At 41.6% G+C, this 17,175-nt stretch overlaps 1 protein-coding gene and 1 non-coding gene across 2 annotated transcripts in view; both read left to right on the plus strand.

Annotated features, from left to right (window-relative positions):
* The window catches only part of LOC118554172 (fibrous sheath-interacting protein 2-like), a 70,024-nt gene that overhangs the window by 8,821 nt on the left and 44,028 nt on the right, over window positions 1–17,175 (plus strand). Inside the window, exons 9-13 of the mRNA XM_078065250.1 lie at window positions 5,626–5,691; window positions 9,238–9,338; window positions 11,647–11,701; window positions 12,824–12,915; window positions 14,949–15,009. Of these exons, the coding sequence (XP_077921376.1) occupies window positions 5,626–5,691; window positions 9,238–9,338; window positions 11,647–11,701; window positions 12,824–12,915; window positions 14,949–15,009 (375 nt within the window). The remainder of the gene's footprint in view (window positions 1–5,625; window positions 5,692–9,237; window positions 9,339–11,646; window positions 11,702–12,823; window positions 12,916–14,948; window positions 15,010–17,175) is intronic.
* TRNAK-UUU (transfer RNA lysine (anticodon UUU)) lies at window positions 10,123–10,196 on the plus strand. The gene has a single exon. It is a non-coding gene; the product is annotated as a tRNA-Lys (tRNA).

Below are 17,175 nucleotides of genomic sequence, written 5' to 3' on the forward strand. Positions count from 1 at the left end.
GTCTGCCTTTGGCTCCGGTCAAGATCCCAGGGTCCTGGGATGGAGCCCCGCATCACATTGGGCTTCCTGCTCAGCGGAGAGTCTGCTTCTCCCTCTCCCACCCCTCCTGCTTATGTTCCTGCTCTCGCTGTCTCTCTCTGTCAAATAAATAAAATCTTAAAAAAAAAAAAAACATTTTAAAAAGAAGTCAGTTTAAAAATACATTAAAATTAGAAGGATGGATCAATCAATTCATACATACTTACATACATACATTCATATACAGACACGTAGATCTGATTTTTAAAAAGAGAAGCCAGTAGTAAAGACAGGACCAAAAAATAGAGAAAAAAGGGGAAAATAAAGTAGCAAATATAATGAGATTAAAAGAAATGGGGGGAGTGGGGAGGGGATTGAATTAAGGGAAGGAAGGGGCAGGAAGTAAAGAAGTTTATAAAAGGGGTGAGTCTGGGAAAAGGAATTACAAAGAGTATGAACTGTAGAGACAGAGACAGGATGCTGAAAAGAAGAAGCTAGTGGGAAAATTACATAATCATGGACAGGAGGGGGGAGATTGAGATCTAAAAAGAAGAAATTAGTTAAGAAATACAGTAAAATAAAATAGATACAGAGAAACATAGACAGAAAAGACTGGACTTTAAAAGTACATTCCACTGAAAAGGAAAAGGAGCATAAAAAAAATAAATAGGAAGATGTTCTAGGAAGCAGGTATGACAGCTTAAGAAGGGAGGAAAGGATGGAAGGATGGAATGGAAAGGAGGGAAGGAGAAAGCAAAGAATTTTGAAAGGGATGAGGCTAGGAAAATTGGTAAAATAAAAAATAACAGGATGTGAGAGTAAGGGACATAGGAGTTTAAAAAGCAGGAGCTACTGTGAAAATTAAGTACAACTGAGGAAGGCAGGGAGAGAGAAAGATCTAAAAAGAAATTACTTAAAAATAGAGTAAAATAAAGACAGGTAAAGTGATGAGACAGCTCAACAGTAGTGGGTGGATGGATAGACAGATAGGATTTCATATAGGAGAAACCAGGAGTAAGACAGGACAAAAAAACATACAAAATGAGAGAGAGAAGGAAAGAAGTTGTTATAATGAGCCACAAAAAAGAAAAAGAAAGGGAGGGAGCAATAAGAAGCAAAGAAGGAAGAAAAGAAAAGTTTGTACAGGATGAGTCAAGAGGGAAACATTACTTACAGGGGACGGAAGACCAGTAAGAAAATCAAGTACAATTGTGTGATTTGCAAGAGAATTAAAAACTAGAAGGCAGTAAAGAAAGACAGTAAAATAAAGACAGAAAGATGATTGATAGCTGTATAGATAGCCAGCTAGGCAGGTGTATAGGTAGAAAAAAACCTGATTTTTTAAAAAAATTTATTTATTTATTTATTTGAGAGAGAGAGAGAGCACGTGCATGAGCAGGGGGAGGGGCAGAGGAAGAGAGAGAAGCAGACTTCCCACTGAGCAGGAAGCCTGATGCGGGGCTCAATCCCAGGACTCTGAGCCGAAGGTGGATGCTTAACCAACTGAGCCACCCAGGTGCCCCGAAAAAAAAGACTGATTTTTAAATAGGGGAAAGCAGCAGTGAAGGCAGGACAAAGATGCATAAAGAAAGAGAGGGGAAAGGGGAAAAAAGTTTAAAAAGAGGAGTAGTAAAAAAGAGAGTAGAAGAAGAATGGCAGGAAGAAAGGAAAGAGGAAGGAGGGGAAATCGAAGAAAGGAACGCAAATGGGAGAGAGAGGGTGAGCAGATGGGTGAAGGTAAGAAAGAAGGAAATAGGAGGGAAGGAAGGATGAAGGAAGCAGGAGGGAGGGGAAAGGGAAGGGAGGAAAGAGGAAGAAATAAGGCAAGCATGCAGGCAGGGAAAGAAAAGAAAGAAAAAGACAATGAAAGAAGGGAGTGAAAAAAGGTAAAGGGTATCCGGAAAAAAGGGAAGGAGGGAAGAGGGAGGAAGGGAGGAATAGAGGGTAGAGAGATGTAAAGAGAAGTCAGCTAAAAAATTAAGGGTGAGGGGCGCCTGGGTGGCTCAGTCGTTAAGCGTCTTCCTTTGGCTTGGATCATGATCCTGGGGTCCTGGGATCAAGCCCCACATCGTACAGCAGGGGGCCTGCTTCTCCCTCTCCATCTGCCTGCTGCTCCCCCTGCCTGTGTTCTCTCTCTCTGTCAAATAAATAAAATCTTTTAAAAAAAATAAAAAATAAGGGTGAAGGGATGGATGGAAACCACGTAGATAGGTAGACAGGATTTTCTGAGGAGGGTCTCATACAAAAGACAATATTAAAAGGTAACAGGAGAGAGTGTGAAGGGGAAAAGGTTTAAAAGGGGAATCAGTATAAAGGAGTATATGAAGAATGGAGGGCAGGAGGGAGGAAAGGAGCAGGAAAAAGAAGAAAGGGAGGAGGTGAGGATAGAGGGAAGGCAAGAAGTAGGGGTGAGGAGGGAGGAGGGAAGGCAGAAGTGCAGGTTCACCAAAAGAAGACAAAGCAATCCAGAGGAGGAGAATGAAAGGAGTAGGAAGGAGATGTAGACACAGGAGATGGAGGTGGAAAGGTAGAAGGGAGGGGAGGGGAGAGAGGGAAAGAAGAAGGCAAAAAAGAGAAGAATTCTAAACTGGGGTGAGACTAGGAAAATAGTAAAATAAAAAGAACAAATATTAGAGTGAGACACAGAGGAGTTGAAAAGGAGAAGCTAGTAAGAACATGAAGTACAGAGTGGAGGACAAGGAGAAAACAATCTAACAAAAGTCACATAAAATTGAAATAAAGATGGAAGGATGACAGCTAGATGGTAGGGAGGTGGATGGTAGCTATATAGATAAAAAAAAGGTGGAAGCCACTAGAGGAGAATATATAGGAAAGGTAGAAGGAGAGAAAGGAGAGAAGGAAAGGAAAAGTGTTTAGAAGTGGAGCCAGTACAAAGAAAGTAAAGGGAAAATGGGAGGAAGGAGGGAGGGAGGGAAAAATGGGGGCAGAGGAGAGGAGGAAGGGAGGGAGAAATGAAGATGGGAGGGACGGAGGGTTGGAGGGTGAAGAGAGAAACAGAGAAGGAATGTAGCAAGGAGAAGGGAAGGAGGATGAAAGGAAGGAAGAAAGAGCAGAAGTAGGAAGTTAAGGGGAAAAAGACAAGTGGATGAGCGATGAATCCATAGAGGAAAGTGTTAAATACAGGAGAGAGGGAGACAATGGGAGAGGGAGAGAGGGGCCGTTGAGTAAAGCAAGTGCAATTATGTATAAAGGGGGGGAGGGGGGAGGCCTTACAAAGGAGAAGTCAAGTGTGTGTCAACTATACTTCAATCAAAAACATAGTCAATAGGGGCGCCTGGGTGGCTCAGTTGGTTAAGCAACTGCCTTCGGCTCAGGTCATGATCCTGGAGTCCCTGGATCGAGTCCCGCATCGGGCTCCCTGCTCAGCAGGGAGTCTGCTTCGCCCTCTGACCCTATCCCCTCTCATGTGTTCTTTCTCTCTCATTCTCTCTCTCAAATAAATAAAATCTTAAAAAAAAAAAACATAGTCAATAAAAGATACAATGTAATAAAGATGGATAGATATCTAGGTAGGTAAATGTGGGTAGATGATGGATGGATGGATAGATAGACAGACAGGCAGACATGGATAGAAAGATATATACCTAAATAGATAAGCCTGATTCGAAAAAGGAGAAACCAGTAAAGAGTACATAAAAGAGAGAATTGGAAAGGGAAAGAAAAGAAATGGAAAACTTTTTTAAAGTGGGCCAGTAAAGAGAGAGTAACACAAAGAGTGGATGGGTGGATAGGATAGGATAAAATAGGGCAGGGGAGGATAAGATAGAGCAGGAGAGGATGGGGCAGGATAGGATAGAGTGGGATAAGATAGGGCAGGAGAGGAGAGGATAGAGCAGGGTAGGATGGGGCAGGATAGGATAGGGCAGGGAAGAAGAGGGAAGGGAAGCAGGAGAGAGGAAAAGGAATAGAGAGAAAAGAAGTTTTAAAAGGAGTACAGAAAGTAAAGGGCTTTTTAAAAAGATTTTATTTACTTATTTACTTACTTATTTGAGAGAGAAAGAGAGAGCATGAGCGGGGCGGGGGACAGAGGGAGAGGGAGAAGCAGACTGCCCACTGAGCACAGATCCGGACACGTGGCTCGATCCCAGGACCCTGAGATCATGACCTGAGCCAAAATCAGCCGCTTAACTGATGGAGCCACCCAGGTGCCCCTATATAAAGGGCTTTTTTAAAAAAAATGAGAGAGAAAATATGTGCAAGAGAAAGTTTTTAAAGGACGAGCCAGTAAGAACAGACAATGTGAAAGGAAGGAAAGAAGTTTAGGAAAGGGGAGTCAGTAAGGAAAGCTCATAATGTAGTTCAGTGAAATGATGAGGCTGTAACCTCTGCCTCCGGGATAAAAAAACATCACTTCAGCAGCTATATTGCTTCCTCCGTCTTTAACTGTTAACTCTTACTTTAGGTAGGAAGAAAGTTTCACATAGGCATCTTAAAGAGTGGCCACCTCAAATGGTTTTTAAAAAGGAAAATATAAAAAAAAATCATGTTCACAGTATCACATAGGTGGACCGGAGAATGAAGAGATCTCTTTCACATATGAAATAGACTTCTACCACTATAATAAGGCCGTCATCTTCCACCACGTAGACCCAAAGGGATCCACATCTTTTTTTGTAAAGATTTTATTTATTTATTTATTTATTTATTTATTTATTTATTTATTTGAGAGAGAGAAAGAGAGCAGAACGAGCGCACAAGAGTAAGGGGAAGGGCAGAGGGAGAGGGAGAAGCAGGCTCCCCACCGAGCAAGGAGCCCCATGCACCAGGAGTCGATCCCAGCACCCTGGGATCATGACCTGAGCCGAAGGCAGACCCCTAACTGACTGAGCCACCCAGGCGCCCCAGGGATGCACATCTTAAAACTCTAGTGGAAATCCAGTCAGCACACACAGTTTGGAATTTGTCTATCTAAATGATTAGCAACAGGAACTTCGGTCACCTCTTTCCCAGCTGAGGTCCATGCGCATTGTTGCCTCCACCAGAGCTCTGAGGTACGGCCCAGGATGATCACGAGCACTCTCGTGGGGTCTCCAGCATAGTTATCGCACTGCTGTGCCTCCCCACGCAGAGAAAAGGCCACATTCTCACTGGGCAGACTGGAGGGTTGGAGTTTTTCCCTTCTCCCAGAAGACAACTCTGTTTCCCCGAGTAGAGCTTTAATTACACAAGATAATGTAAAAGCGATTGTCCTGCCTCCCCATCGCATCTCTCCTCAGGTTTCTCAACCTTGCCGCTACCGACCTCTTGGGCTGGATAGCGCTTTGTTGTGGGGGCCATCCTTTGCCTTGTGGACTGTTTAGCAGCATCCCTGGCCTCTACCCACTAGATGCCAGGAGCAGCCCTCCCTCGCCACATCTGTAACAATCACCATGTCTCCAGACATTTCCAAATGTCCCCTAGGGGACACAAGTGCCTCCCACTGAGAACCCACTACTTACCCTCTCCAATTCCTCCCTACAGCTCCATATGTAGATTAGCATATGGCTCTCCTCCTACTGGGCCAGAAAGAATAAATAGAATCTATCTTGGATAACTTGGTCATTTCCACTATTTTAAAAAATAAATATTTTCCTGTGTTTCTCTAAGCTTCTTCAAAGATCAAGAAAGCAAGTGATACCACCAGTGACCAGCAATCGCACCAGGAACAAAAACGTAATTGAATTGATTACGACTGGAAGTGCTAGAATAGTAATTTTTGGAAAACGGGATTTGGTACTGACCTCCTCTGCTTACAGGGCAGAGAGATCCTCACTCTGTCCCCTGTTGTGAAAGACGGATTTCGAGGAATGCTTACCCACAGGGCCATGGCCTCTCTTGCCCTCTCGGTCAGACTCCCTGCTTACACACTCAGTTCATGTCGCTGCCCCCACACGCCCAGGAGCAGGGCAGCCCGCATTTTGCAGCTGACAAGTCCACACGCCCAGTTCAGGGCCCTTCTTCTCCAGGGCCCCTGCTCCCGATCTCCTTTCTGTACTTTTCCATTACCAACAAGACCCCGCGGCATTTTTTTTTTTAAACCTGTTCCTCACTGGCAGCCACTGCTACCTCTCCTTGTTCGGCCTCTGCCTCCCAGGGAAGCTTTCACCTGCAGCTCATGTGTTGCCTTCTCCTGGAGAGTCATCCTTGCAGACTGCTGACTGGAGGTGCCACGGAGGTTTCTGAAGCCAGTGGCCCTATGGACCTAGTGAGGACCGAGACCCCAACCAAAGCTCCTTCTCAAAAACCTGCCCTTCCTTAGACTTTGGACTTTCCGGGCCTGGAGTAACTTCTGTCGCTTCGCTGGCAGCAGAAATATTTTATTCTGCCACATATTTTTCTGCAGCAGTGGACCTGCTGCTCAGTGTTGCCCATTCTCAATCCCCTGTTCCTTTTAGAACAGCCTGACAGTAGTAGGTGTTGTCGTTCTAAAATGTCAACCTATTTCTTGAGTAGGCTTTAATACACGTAGGGCTAGCGCTGTTTGCTGGACCTAAGTGCCTTCCTTCCTTTTGCTTTCTTGCTCAGTCACCGATTTTTCTAACTTATTCCTCTGGACTTTGCCTTTGTGGGGCCCCCATAATGGCCCAGACTTTCAGGGAACCTCCCCCCATCTTTCTGCTTCTTTCCTGAAGATGATGTCCAGATGTCTGGGGTCAGAGGTGTGGCTTATGTTCTTACTCCTCTATGTGTCAGCAGTACGGGCAACACCTAAAGAGCTTGTTAGAAATGCAGATTCCCAGGCCCCACCCCAGACCTACTGAATCGGAATCTACATTTTCACAAGATCCCCAGGGCTTTATATGCACATTAAAGTTTGGGGAACAGTGGCTTCCGTGACCTCATGGAGGTGGAATAAAGTCATGGCGCTTGGACAAAATGTCTTCTGCCTCTTCTGGTCTCCAGAGAACTGTCCTTCCCTGCACTGAGATAGTGCTTGGCCTGTTGGCATTTACAGTTCAGTGACTCATGGTCTGGTCTCACTGAGCTTAGAGTCCTCTGGCTTTCCCATCCCACCTCCATTCTGGCTGGCTGCCCCATAACGCTTAGGGTGGAGTGCTCGCACCTCCACCCCAGTGATCCCCTTGGCAAGCTCCCCAGCTAGACTCTCAGCCCTTTCTGGGCCATGTCCATCACAAAGGAACCAAGAGTGGCTTAAGAAAGCAAAACCTCAAGAGGAAATAGGAAGAGGTTGGTTAAAAGGTACAAACTTTAGCTATAAGATGAATAACGTCTGAAGGGCTAATGGAAAAACATGGTGACCATAGTTGACAGCACTGTATATATAACAAATTTGCTAAGAGAGCAGAACTTAAAATGTTTTCAACAACAAAATATAAATACGTGAGGTGATAGATGTGTTAATTAACTAAATGGGGGGGGTCCTTTCACAATATATACATATATCAAATCACCACGATGTACACTTTAACTATCTTACAATTTTATATGTCAATTAGATACATCACTAACTGTGAAATTAGGAAGAGAGAGAGGGAAAGAAGGAAGGGAAGAAGGAAGGACCAACCTCAGAGAAAGCCTTGCTCTGCTTGACCATACTATATTGCAGAGTTTCTGGGCCATGTCCTAGGTGAGGAGGAGGAGGCAGCAAGTGGGAGGTAGCCTAAGAGATTTCTTTCTAGAGTCCCAAATGGGAAGCAGAGCAATAGTTCTCTTCTCTCTGTGCTAACTTCACTTGTCTGGAGCAACCAGGGCCCAAAGTAAGAAAAATGTGAAGCCTCATCTGATTCCTTTGCTCTCTAGCCTCTCCCACCACCCTTCCACTTTCCCACTATCTCTGAGCTATTAAAGGAGTGAACTTTCCCTCCTACCTTTCTTTAAGTCATGTCTTCCTTCTTTCTGAGCCCAGATAACTCTTGTTGGTGGGCTAGGGTATCTCCAATACACTAAGGGAGAGTTTTCTGAGCTAAGTATTCCAGTCTGTTGCTACACAAAAAGGAAGGTTAAATTTTGGGAAGTTCTCAAGACAGTTGCATGGCCTGCAAAGCATACTGTCTTGACCATGTCATCCTATTTTGAATGACAGGTGCTGAATATTACTTGGGTGTTTATTGTGGCATCCCTCCTGTTAAAAATTCTAACCTCCTCTCCCCTAGTTCCACCCCCAAGCAGGTAGATAATTATGGAAGACTAGGGCAGAGTTCTTGTACTTAGGGAGTCAAAAATGAGAAAATAATAGCCCTGTTGCATAATGGCTGTTTCGCATCTGTCAAGCCCCAAAAGTAGGCACAATGAAAGCTGGGTCTCCAGACCTACATCTAGAAGGTATGCTCACTGTAAAAAAAAATGTATAGAAAAATATGTGATACATAGAATGCAACAACCTAATAAACATGGGGAAAATGCACGGACATTTTACTGAAGACATACAGATGGCAAATAAGCACATAAAAATGCTGCTTAATATTATTAGTCCTTAGGGAAATACAAAGTAAACCACAATGAGATACCACTACACACCCAGTAAAATAGCTAGAATTTAAATAACTGAATTTAAATAAGTACTTGCAAGGACTTGAAGCAGCTAGAACCCGGACACTGCAGGTTGGGGTGTAAAGTGGTAGAACCACTGTGGAAAACAGTTTGCTAACTTAAGTTAAACTACCATGTGATCCAGCCATCCCTCTCCAAGGTATGTGCCCAAAAGAAATGAAAATATATGTCCACATAAAGACTCATAGCAGCATTATTCATAATAGCAAAAAAAAAACTGGAAACAACCTAAATGCCCTTCAGTGGCCCAATGGATAAAATGTAGTACATTCCCATACTATGAAATACTATGTAGTAAGAAAAAGGAATAAACAATTGTTGCAGGCAACAATATTGATGAATCTCAAAATAAATATACTAAATGAAGGAAGCCAGACACCCCCCCCAAAAAAGAGAGAGAGTATATCCTGTTTGATTCCATTTATAGCAAACTCTAGAAAATGCAAACAATTTATGGTGACAGCTGATCAGTGGTTGCACAGGAGATAGGGAGAACTAGAGAGAGAGGGATGAATTATAAGGGGAACAAGGACACTTTTGGGGGTGATGGAAATGTTTATCTTGATTGTGGTGATGGTTTCATGGGTTCGTACATATGTCAAAATGGAACAAATGGTATGTTTTAAATGTGTGTGGTTCCTTGTACTTCAATTGTATTTTGATAAAATTGTTTTAAAATTCTATTACTTCTCTTTCATTTACTTTTAGAACCAGGCCATTCTTATAGTTTTGTAAAGATTCCTGCCAAAAAACCATCAGTCTTCGTATCTTCTCAGCCTGATGTACAGAAAAACAAAGCAGGACAAAAGGTAGATGCTTTGTATTGATCATTAATTTATCTGGTTAACTGTTATTTCTATGGAATATCCTCTACACTGGCATGGTACTGACTGGTCAGAGATAATGGGGTCCTACACAGATCTGGCTCCTCTCCCTAGCAGAGAAGGTTCTGAGTCAGCTTCATGTTAAATGTACCATACGGTTTAGCAGAAACTGACTTAAATATCTGATGATACTGATGATAGCTAATGTTTACTGAAAACTTGCTGTGGGCCAGGGCCCATGTGAAGCTAGAAGGAGGAGAAAGGGGCAAAACAGTTGACATAGGATACAGAGATGGAAGAGACATCATCACTACTCATGAGAACCCACTGTCCAGAGATTTAGACACATGTAAACAAAAGTCCTTACAATAAAATAAGAGGAGAGTTTTGATTTGTTCAAAATGCAGGAGGAGCACAGAGTATTTAGAGACTAGTCCTGCCTAGAGGAGCCTAAAAAGGCCTTATTAAAGGAGGGCTTCATCGAATTAGGTCTTGAAGTGTGAGTAGGAAGTTTCCAGATGAACAGATGTGAAGCTATAGTGAGGCAGTATTACAGACAGGTGTTAAAGTGTTCAGCGAGAGCCGCAGTGCGAGCCAGCGAAGCCAGGGCACGGCCCGAGAGGAGACTGACAGGATAGGTTGCCGCCAAGGCTTTGTACGCCTTGCTGGAGAATGGGTTTAGCCTTTCCGTAGCAGAGAGCCGTTGCTGCTTTTTGAGTAGAGATGTGAAATAAGAATGAGATGGGTTTTAAAAGGACAATCTGGGGACGCCTGGCTGGCTCAGTTGGAAGAGCATGTGACTTTTGATCTCAGGGGTCGTGAGTTCAAGCCCCACGTTGGGTATAGAGATTACTTAAATAAAGACACTTTACTTTTTTAAAAAAGATTTTATTTATTTGAGAGAGAGTAAGCCAGAGAGAGAGCACGAGGGGGGAGGAGCAGAGGGAGAGGGAGAAGCAGACTCCCCACTGAGCAGGGAGCCCGATGCGGGGCTCGATCCCGGGACTCCAGGATCATGTCCTGAGCCAAAGGCAGACGCTTAACCGACTGAGCCACCCAGGTGCCCCAAATAAAGACACTTTAAAAAAAGAGAGAGAGAGAAGTCTTTTTTTTTTATTAAAAATAAAAAGATAATCTGGTTGAAGTGTGTGACATAGATGCAGTGTTTGAGAGAGAGGAGATTAGAGGGAAGATAGTTTTGAGTCTACTGGGATGGTCCAGATAAAAATGATATGGTGAGCGCTGTGAATTGTGTAAAACTGTTGAATCACAGACCTGTACCTCTGAAACAAATAATACATTATATGTTAAAAAAAAAAAAAAGAAGAAGATAGTAGGAAGGGAAAAATGAAGGGGGGGAAATTGGAGGGGGAGATGAACCATGAGAGACGATGGACTCTGAGAAACAAACTGAGGGTTCTAGAGGGGAGGGGGGTGGGGGATGGGTTAGCCCGGTGATGGGTATTAAAGAGGGCACGTTCTGCATGGAGCACTGGGTGTTATACGCAAACAATGAATCATGGAATACTACATCAAAAACTAATGATGTAATGTATGGTGATTAACATAACATAATAAAATAAAAAATAATTTTAAAAAATGATAGGGCACTGGCAATGAGGATGACCCAGAGGCCACAGATTTAAGATATTTCAGAGTCAGACTATGTCCGAATTTGGTGACTCAATAGACGTGTAGATTGAAAGAGAGGGAGAGGATGAGGATGATGATGAAGATTTAATTTTTGTATATAGGTTCTCTTGAAGTGGGATGTCTTTTCTCTGTGCCCCCATAGTGCTCACGCTGGCCTCTATGTCAGAACTCACTATACTGTATCATATTTTCCTGTCTGTCCTACTGGATGATAAACTTCTTGAGGTCAGGAATTGTATATCTTATTTTAATTCCAAGCAGTGTGCTCAATAAGCATTAGATTGGATTGGATTGGCCCTATCTGAAATAAATGGAGTAACTCTAAGCTTTCTAGAAGAGATCACTGGATGGATTGTTATGTCTTTAACCAAAAATATGGAAGACAGAGGAGGAGCAAGTTTGGAAAGATGGGAGTACATGGGCACATGATAAGCTTCATTTTGAACTAGTTAGTGTAGGTACCTGTGAGAGATATTCATCAAAGAGGTTGATCCTATGTATTAGCATTGAGACCAGAGCTTAGGAGAGAGGTAAGGGATCTGGAGCAAAGGGAGATATTATATCAATCTGCTTGCTCTAGAGCCAGCAAGTCTCTTTTAGAAGCTCAATTACTAATGAATGCTTTTTTCTTGAATGTTAGAACATACAGAAAGATAAAGAAATGACTAAAACATCACATACTTTAAATGATGAAGGTAAGAAAATGAACAATATTTATAATTGCTCTGTTATCTTTCAGTTAAAAAATTATAGTTTTGTCATGTAGTTTTCCAAGTTATGCTTTTTTCCCGATTATAAAATCTGTGATTATTTGGATTAAGGAAGATGTAAAAATTATTCATGGTTGTAAATGTCAGTATCCCACATTTTTGAGTGATTGCTGGGTGAGTAGGCCCTTAGGAATTTGCAAACCAGGGAGAAGTTAGAGTCTCTGCTGTGGCTGCCTATACAGATAGGCAGAGTAAGTTTCTGAAGTACTGCGATTTGTGCAGAGAATTCTCCCCCAGGAAAGTCTCTATCCTCTAATGCCATCCTTTCTCCCCAGACGTAAAAATACATCCAGTTTCCCATGTCCCCAGCTAGACTAGAGATGAGCTAAGTCTCTGTTAGTCTCAGCAAAAGATTCCCATGCATATTCTATACACACACCAAGAGCACTAGGACATCTCTGCCTGGGTGACCAATTAGCACCTCAAATCCAGTATGCACAAAACCAAATTCATCACCTTCCAGTCAGCCCCAAACCTGTTCTCTGTTCCTCCTTTTATTCAGGCACAAAGCCAGAGTCATCTTTGACTCTTGCCTATTGCCCATATTCTACATCCAAAAGTTGTCACATTTTGTCAAATCTGCCTCCTTTAACTATCTCATAATCTTCCCCTCCTTTCCATTCACACCACCCGTGCCCTTAACTACTGCAATAATTTGCCTCCAGTCTCTTTTTCCTCCTGTCAGTCTAGCCTACATTTTGTTGTGAATGTAATCGTCTCGAAATACAGCTTTGAACATATAATTCCTCTATTCAGAAGTCCTTGGTGGTTCCCCCTTGCCTACTGAGTAAAGTGCAAAGCAGTTCATTCTGGGGCAGGGGGAGTGGTGGGAGATTAAGCTGGCAGAGTAATTTAGGGCCAGAAGTTAGGGAATTCAGGCTTGTCCCTCACAGTGGTGGTAAGACACTGGATGGTATCTTGTATTTGGAGATACTGCCTTTACTTGCATAAATAAATACATCCCTGACTGCAGTAATTCCAGACATTATGGCAGCAAGAACTATATCATTTTTTCATATTTAAAGGTACCTTTTCTCCCCCCCCCAGGAATTAAAAGTAGCTCACATCAAGCTCCAGATGCTTCTGCTAAAACAGAAAATGTCCCCACACATTCTATACAGGCTATTTTGAAACAAGAGGTAAGTAACATTTCTTTTGTCCCAGATACAGATAGAACAAATGAAGTATGAAATTATTATCAAGATTGGTATAACAGGGGCACCTGGGTGGCTCAGTCCATTAAGCAGCTGCTTTCGGCTCAGGTCATGATCCTGGGGTCTTGGGATGGAGCCCCACATCCGGCTCCCTGCTCAACGGAGAGCCTGTTTCTCCCTCTCCATCTGCCTGTCACTCTGCCTACTTGTGCTCTCTCTGTGTCAAATAAATAAATAAAATCTTTAAAAAAAAAAAAAAAAAGATTGGTATAACAGAGTTTCATTCATTAAAAGACAATTCAGAACAGCCTTATTCCCTGAAATTAGCCACCCTATAGTAAGATTTTATAAAAACTGAAATGCAAACCCACGGTAAGAACGCTGTGCCACTTGAGACTTCTAAAGCTCACAGCTATCAGTTAGTGTTGTCATACTGTAAGTAGAGGGAATATCAGTAACAAGTTGTAAGCCAGCAAAAGTAGTAAGACTGAGACTTTAAATTTATTAAACAGATCCAAAATTTGAATGTTATATTTGCCTCCATTTTAATAGAGATTTACCAGAAGCAACTTGAATGCTCCCACTTAGCCCTTAGGTTAAAGGCTTCCTAAATGATGAGCTTCAAGAGCTTCAAAGTACAGACCTGTGCCCTGCAGAGAAAGCAACAAATCGGGCTTTGAGAATCATTTTCTTCTAGTGCTGATGGGTTGCGCAGAGACAGCCAGGCTGCCTTACCCTGTCCCCTCTGTGACCAGTGATCACTCACCTGATGGTGGAAAGTTGGCAGCATTCAGGGTGCGGCCTCTGGTCACAACATGGATTGCCTTTGTGGACTGCCAGATTGTCATTTTAAGAATCAAATCCACATCCTTGGCTCTGTTAGCACTGTATTAACTGGCTCAGCTGTTCTAAAAAGTTAACATGGTTTGAAAGAGATGTCATCAAGCAGGAAATTCACTAAAGTCTTCCCAAAAGTCTGCCTTCACAACTAAGGTAGAAAGTGGCATCATTTGCAGTGTCCTACATGAAATGCATAGAAAGCAACAGACCCAATTATATATAGCTGCTCAAATGTAGCATGTTAGCCACAGTATGCTTCTCTGTACAGACCAATATTTATCAAACACCTGCTGCGACAGGGCACTGTGTCACTGTGTCACTGTGTCCACATCCATAATCGCTATGCTTAGTTTCCAAAGAAAAGAAACTTCACTACTTTGAGTTAGTGTAGTAGTTGTACATCAGGAATTATTTTTTTTGCTAGCCTCACTATAGAGCCAGGAAAAAAAGTATGCCCTGAGTTGTCACACGGATGACAAACCTCATCCTACATACTTTGCCCCCCAAAAAGTCAATAAACAAATTTAGACTATCTGTTTTTAAAGGAGGCTTTAAAATACACATGAACAATATGACTACATCAAGTGGCCACAGAAACCTAATTTATTTTGAGAAATAGCATGACCACTTTTATTATAATAGAATAGGATACTATTTCCCAACTTATTTCACCCATTCCATCAGTGCCAGGAAAGGTACTTCTTGTGGCTTGTGTTTAGTTCTCAGACCTGGGAAAAAATTAGTCTACTCTGTTGGATTTATCTTTCTGTACAATTATCTCGGTAGGTAAAGTTTTCAGCCAAATCAAAGAGTCATATCCTATATAGGCGGAAAACCTGCTCTCTGCCTTCCAGCTTTCTAAAATCATGTCCCCTGTAGTTAACTTTGTTTAAAAACCACACATCATCTTTTTAGCTGTTCAATTGATTACCATCCATGCTGCTCAGTGCATTCCTCAGTTAATTTTAGAATACTGATGAATTCTACAAACCTGTGAATTTTATAAGTAATACATGTAGTATAAACCAAATAAAACATGTACTTTTATCACAAATGGACTTCTAAAATCATTTTCTTAAATTTCTGTATTTTAAATGTGAGAAATAGCCGATGTTCAAATTCTTTTAAAACTCCTTTGAGGATTTTCATTGTTTTTTTTTTTCTTGTGGCATATATAGGTGACATATGCTGATGTTAATGAAAAAAAGACCAAGAAACCAAGTTTTAACCATGAATCAGGTAAACAATAGCAACAGTTATTATGTAAATCCTGCCATCTACTCATCCATTCATTCCACGAACATTTATTGAGCTTCCACTACATGACAGACATCGTGCTAATTACTGCATACGTACAAGGTAGAAACCATACAAAATAGAAAAGCCATGCTCCCTATCCTGGATTTTACAGTTTAGTGGGGAACACTCACACCAATAATCACAACCCATTATGATAATTGTAATAATGGAGGTATGTACATAGTTCAGCGGAAGCATAGGGAAGCCAGGGAAACTTGTCCAGAAGAAGCCACAATTGGGCTGAGACATGAAGGATAAGAAAGAATTTCCTAAGCAGACAAATGGAAGGAGAACCTTCCAGGAAAAGGGAATACATTTACCAAGATATAGACATTAGAGCATAGTACGTTTTTGGAAATACAGATTTTCTCAGAATTGCTTTATCTAAAAGTTCAAGCTAGAGAATTGCAGGAAATGAAGCTAGACTGCTAGAGAAGGGTTAGATCATTAAGTTTCTGGTAGGCCATGCCAAGAAATCTACCTTTTATCCTGTTATTGAAGGGCAACTATTTAAGAATATTGTCAGGGGTGTAATATAATCAGAATTTGTCTTTTCTAAAAAGGGAAAGAAGAATTAGAGGTGAGGGGACTAGAGGCAATGAGACAATAAAAATAATAGCATTTATTGAACACTTAACTATATGCAGTTACTACACTAAACTCTTTATATCCTCTCATTTAACCCTCCCAACAATTTAATGAGGACAGAAGTATTTTTATCTACCATTTTACATATAAGTAAACTAAATCTCAGTAATCCTGCCCAAGGTTTCACAGTGTATGTGACAAAACCAAGGTTTTAACCCAGGTCTGTCTTACTCAACCAATTCTAGCCGCAATGCCATGCTGCCACTTAACTGCAATTAAAGAGACTATTACAATAGTCAAGGCTAGAAATGAGTCTTGAACAAACTCAGTGACAGTGAGGGTACAGATTTGACTCAAACTAAGGAGGTCGAATGGATGAGATTTGGTTACTGATTGAATATGGGAGATGAAGGCACTGAAGACAACACCCAGATTTCTAGACTGGGCAACTAAATGGGTAGTGAATAGTGGTGCCATTCAGTAGACAGGCAGTACAGAAAGATGAACAAGTTTGGAGGCGAAAAAATTAGTTCAGCTTTTTGAGGTAGATTATACTTTGTCCTCTTAATTCCCTCTTCGATCCGAGAGTTATCCATAAGTATGTTTCTTAATTATTAAGAAATTAATATTTTGGGTCACAATTTTTTAATTAAATTTGGAGAATATAGCCTGTAAATCTTGAACACACTGAAGTTGTTAAGGTTGTTGTTTTTGTTTTTGTTTTTTTGTGGCCAAATATGTGATCGCTCTTTGAAAGTGCTCCGTGGACATACCAAAAAAAAATGTGTATTCTCTATTTGAAGGATGGAAAGCTCTAAATGGATATCAAATTACATTTATTGATTTTATGTCTTTACAGATTTTTTTGTCTACTAGACTTTTTTATTGTCTACACATGTGTCCAGCTATTAAAGAGGTGCATTAAGGTTCTACACTCTAATTGTATATTTATCAAATTCCCATTACATTTGTAATAGGTTTCACACAGGCTCTTCAGGATATTTAATCCACCATATTCCTAGAAACCACAGAAGAGTTATTTATTTTTTCTAACAGTCACATTAGTTATCTATTGCTAAGTAACAAATCACCCCAAAACGTGGCAGCTTAAAAAAAAATTATAGTTTCTGTGGTTAGGAATCCAGGAATAATTTAGCTGGGTGGTTCTGACTCAGGGTCTCTCATGAGTTTATAGTCAAGTTGTCATCCAGAGCTGTTGCAGTCATTTAAAGGCTTAACTAGGACTGGAGGTTTCTCTTCCAAGATGACTGTCAGCAGGAGGCCTCAGTGCCTCACCTTGTGGACCTCTCTATAGGGCTTCTTGAGTATCTTCATGATATGGCATCTGGCTTCCCCCAGAGTGAGTGATCCAAGGTAGAGGGGTTGAAACCACAATATATTTTATAACCTAGTTTCAGAAGTTATATACCATCATTTCTACCCTGGACTGTTCATTAGAAGCAAGTCACTGAGTCCAACCCACACTCAAGGGGAAGAGAGTTAACCTCCACTTCTTGG

Source organism: Halichoerus grypus, chromosome X (assembly GCF_964656455.1).
Source record: "Halichoerus grypus chromosome X, mHalGry1.hap1.1, whole genome shotgun sequence".
Classification (NCBI taxonomy): Eukaryota; Metazoa; Chordata; class Mammalia; order Carnivora; family Phocidae; genus Halichoerus; species Halichoerus grypus.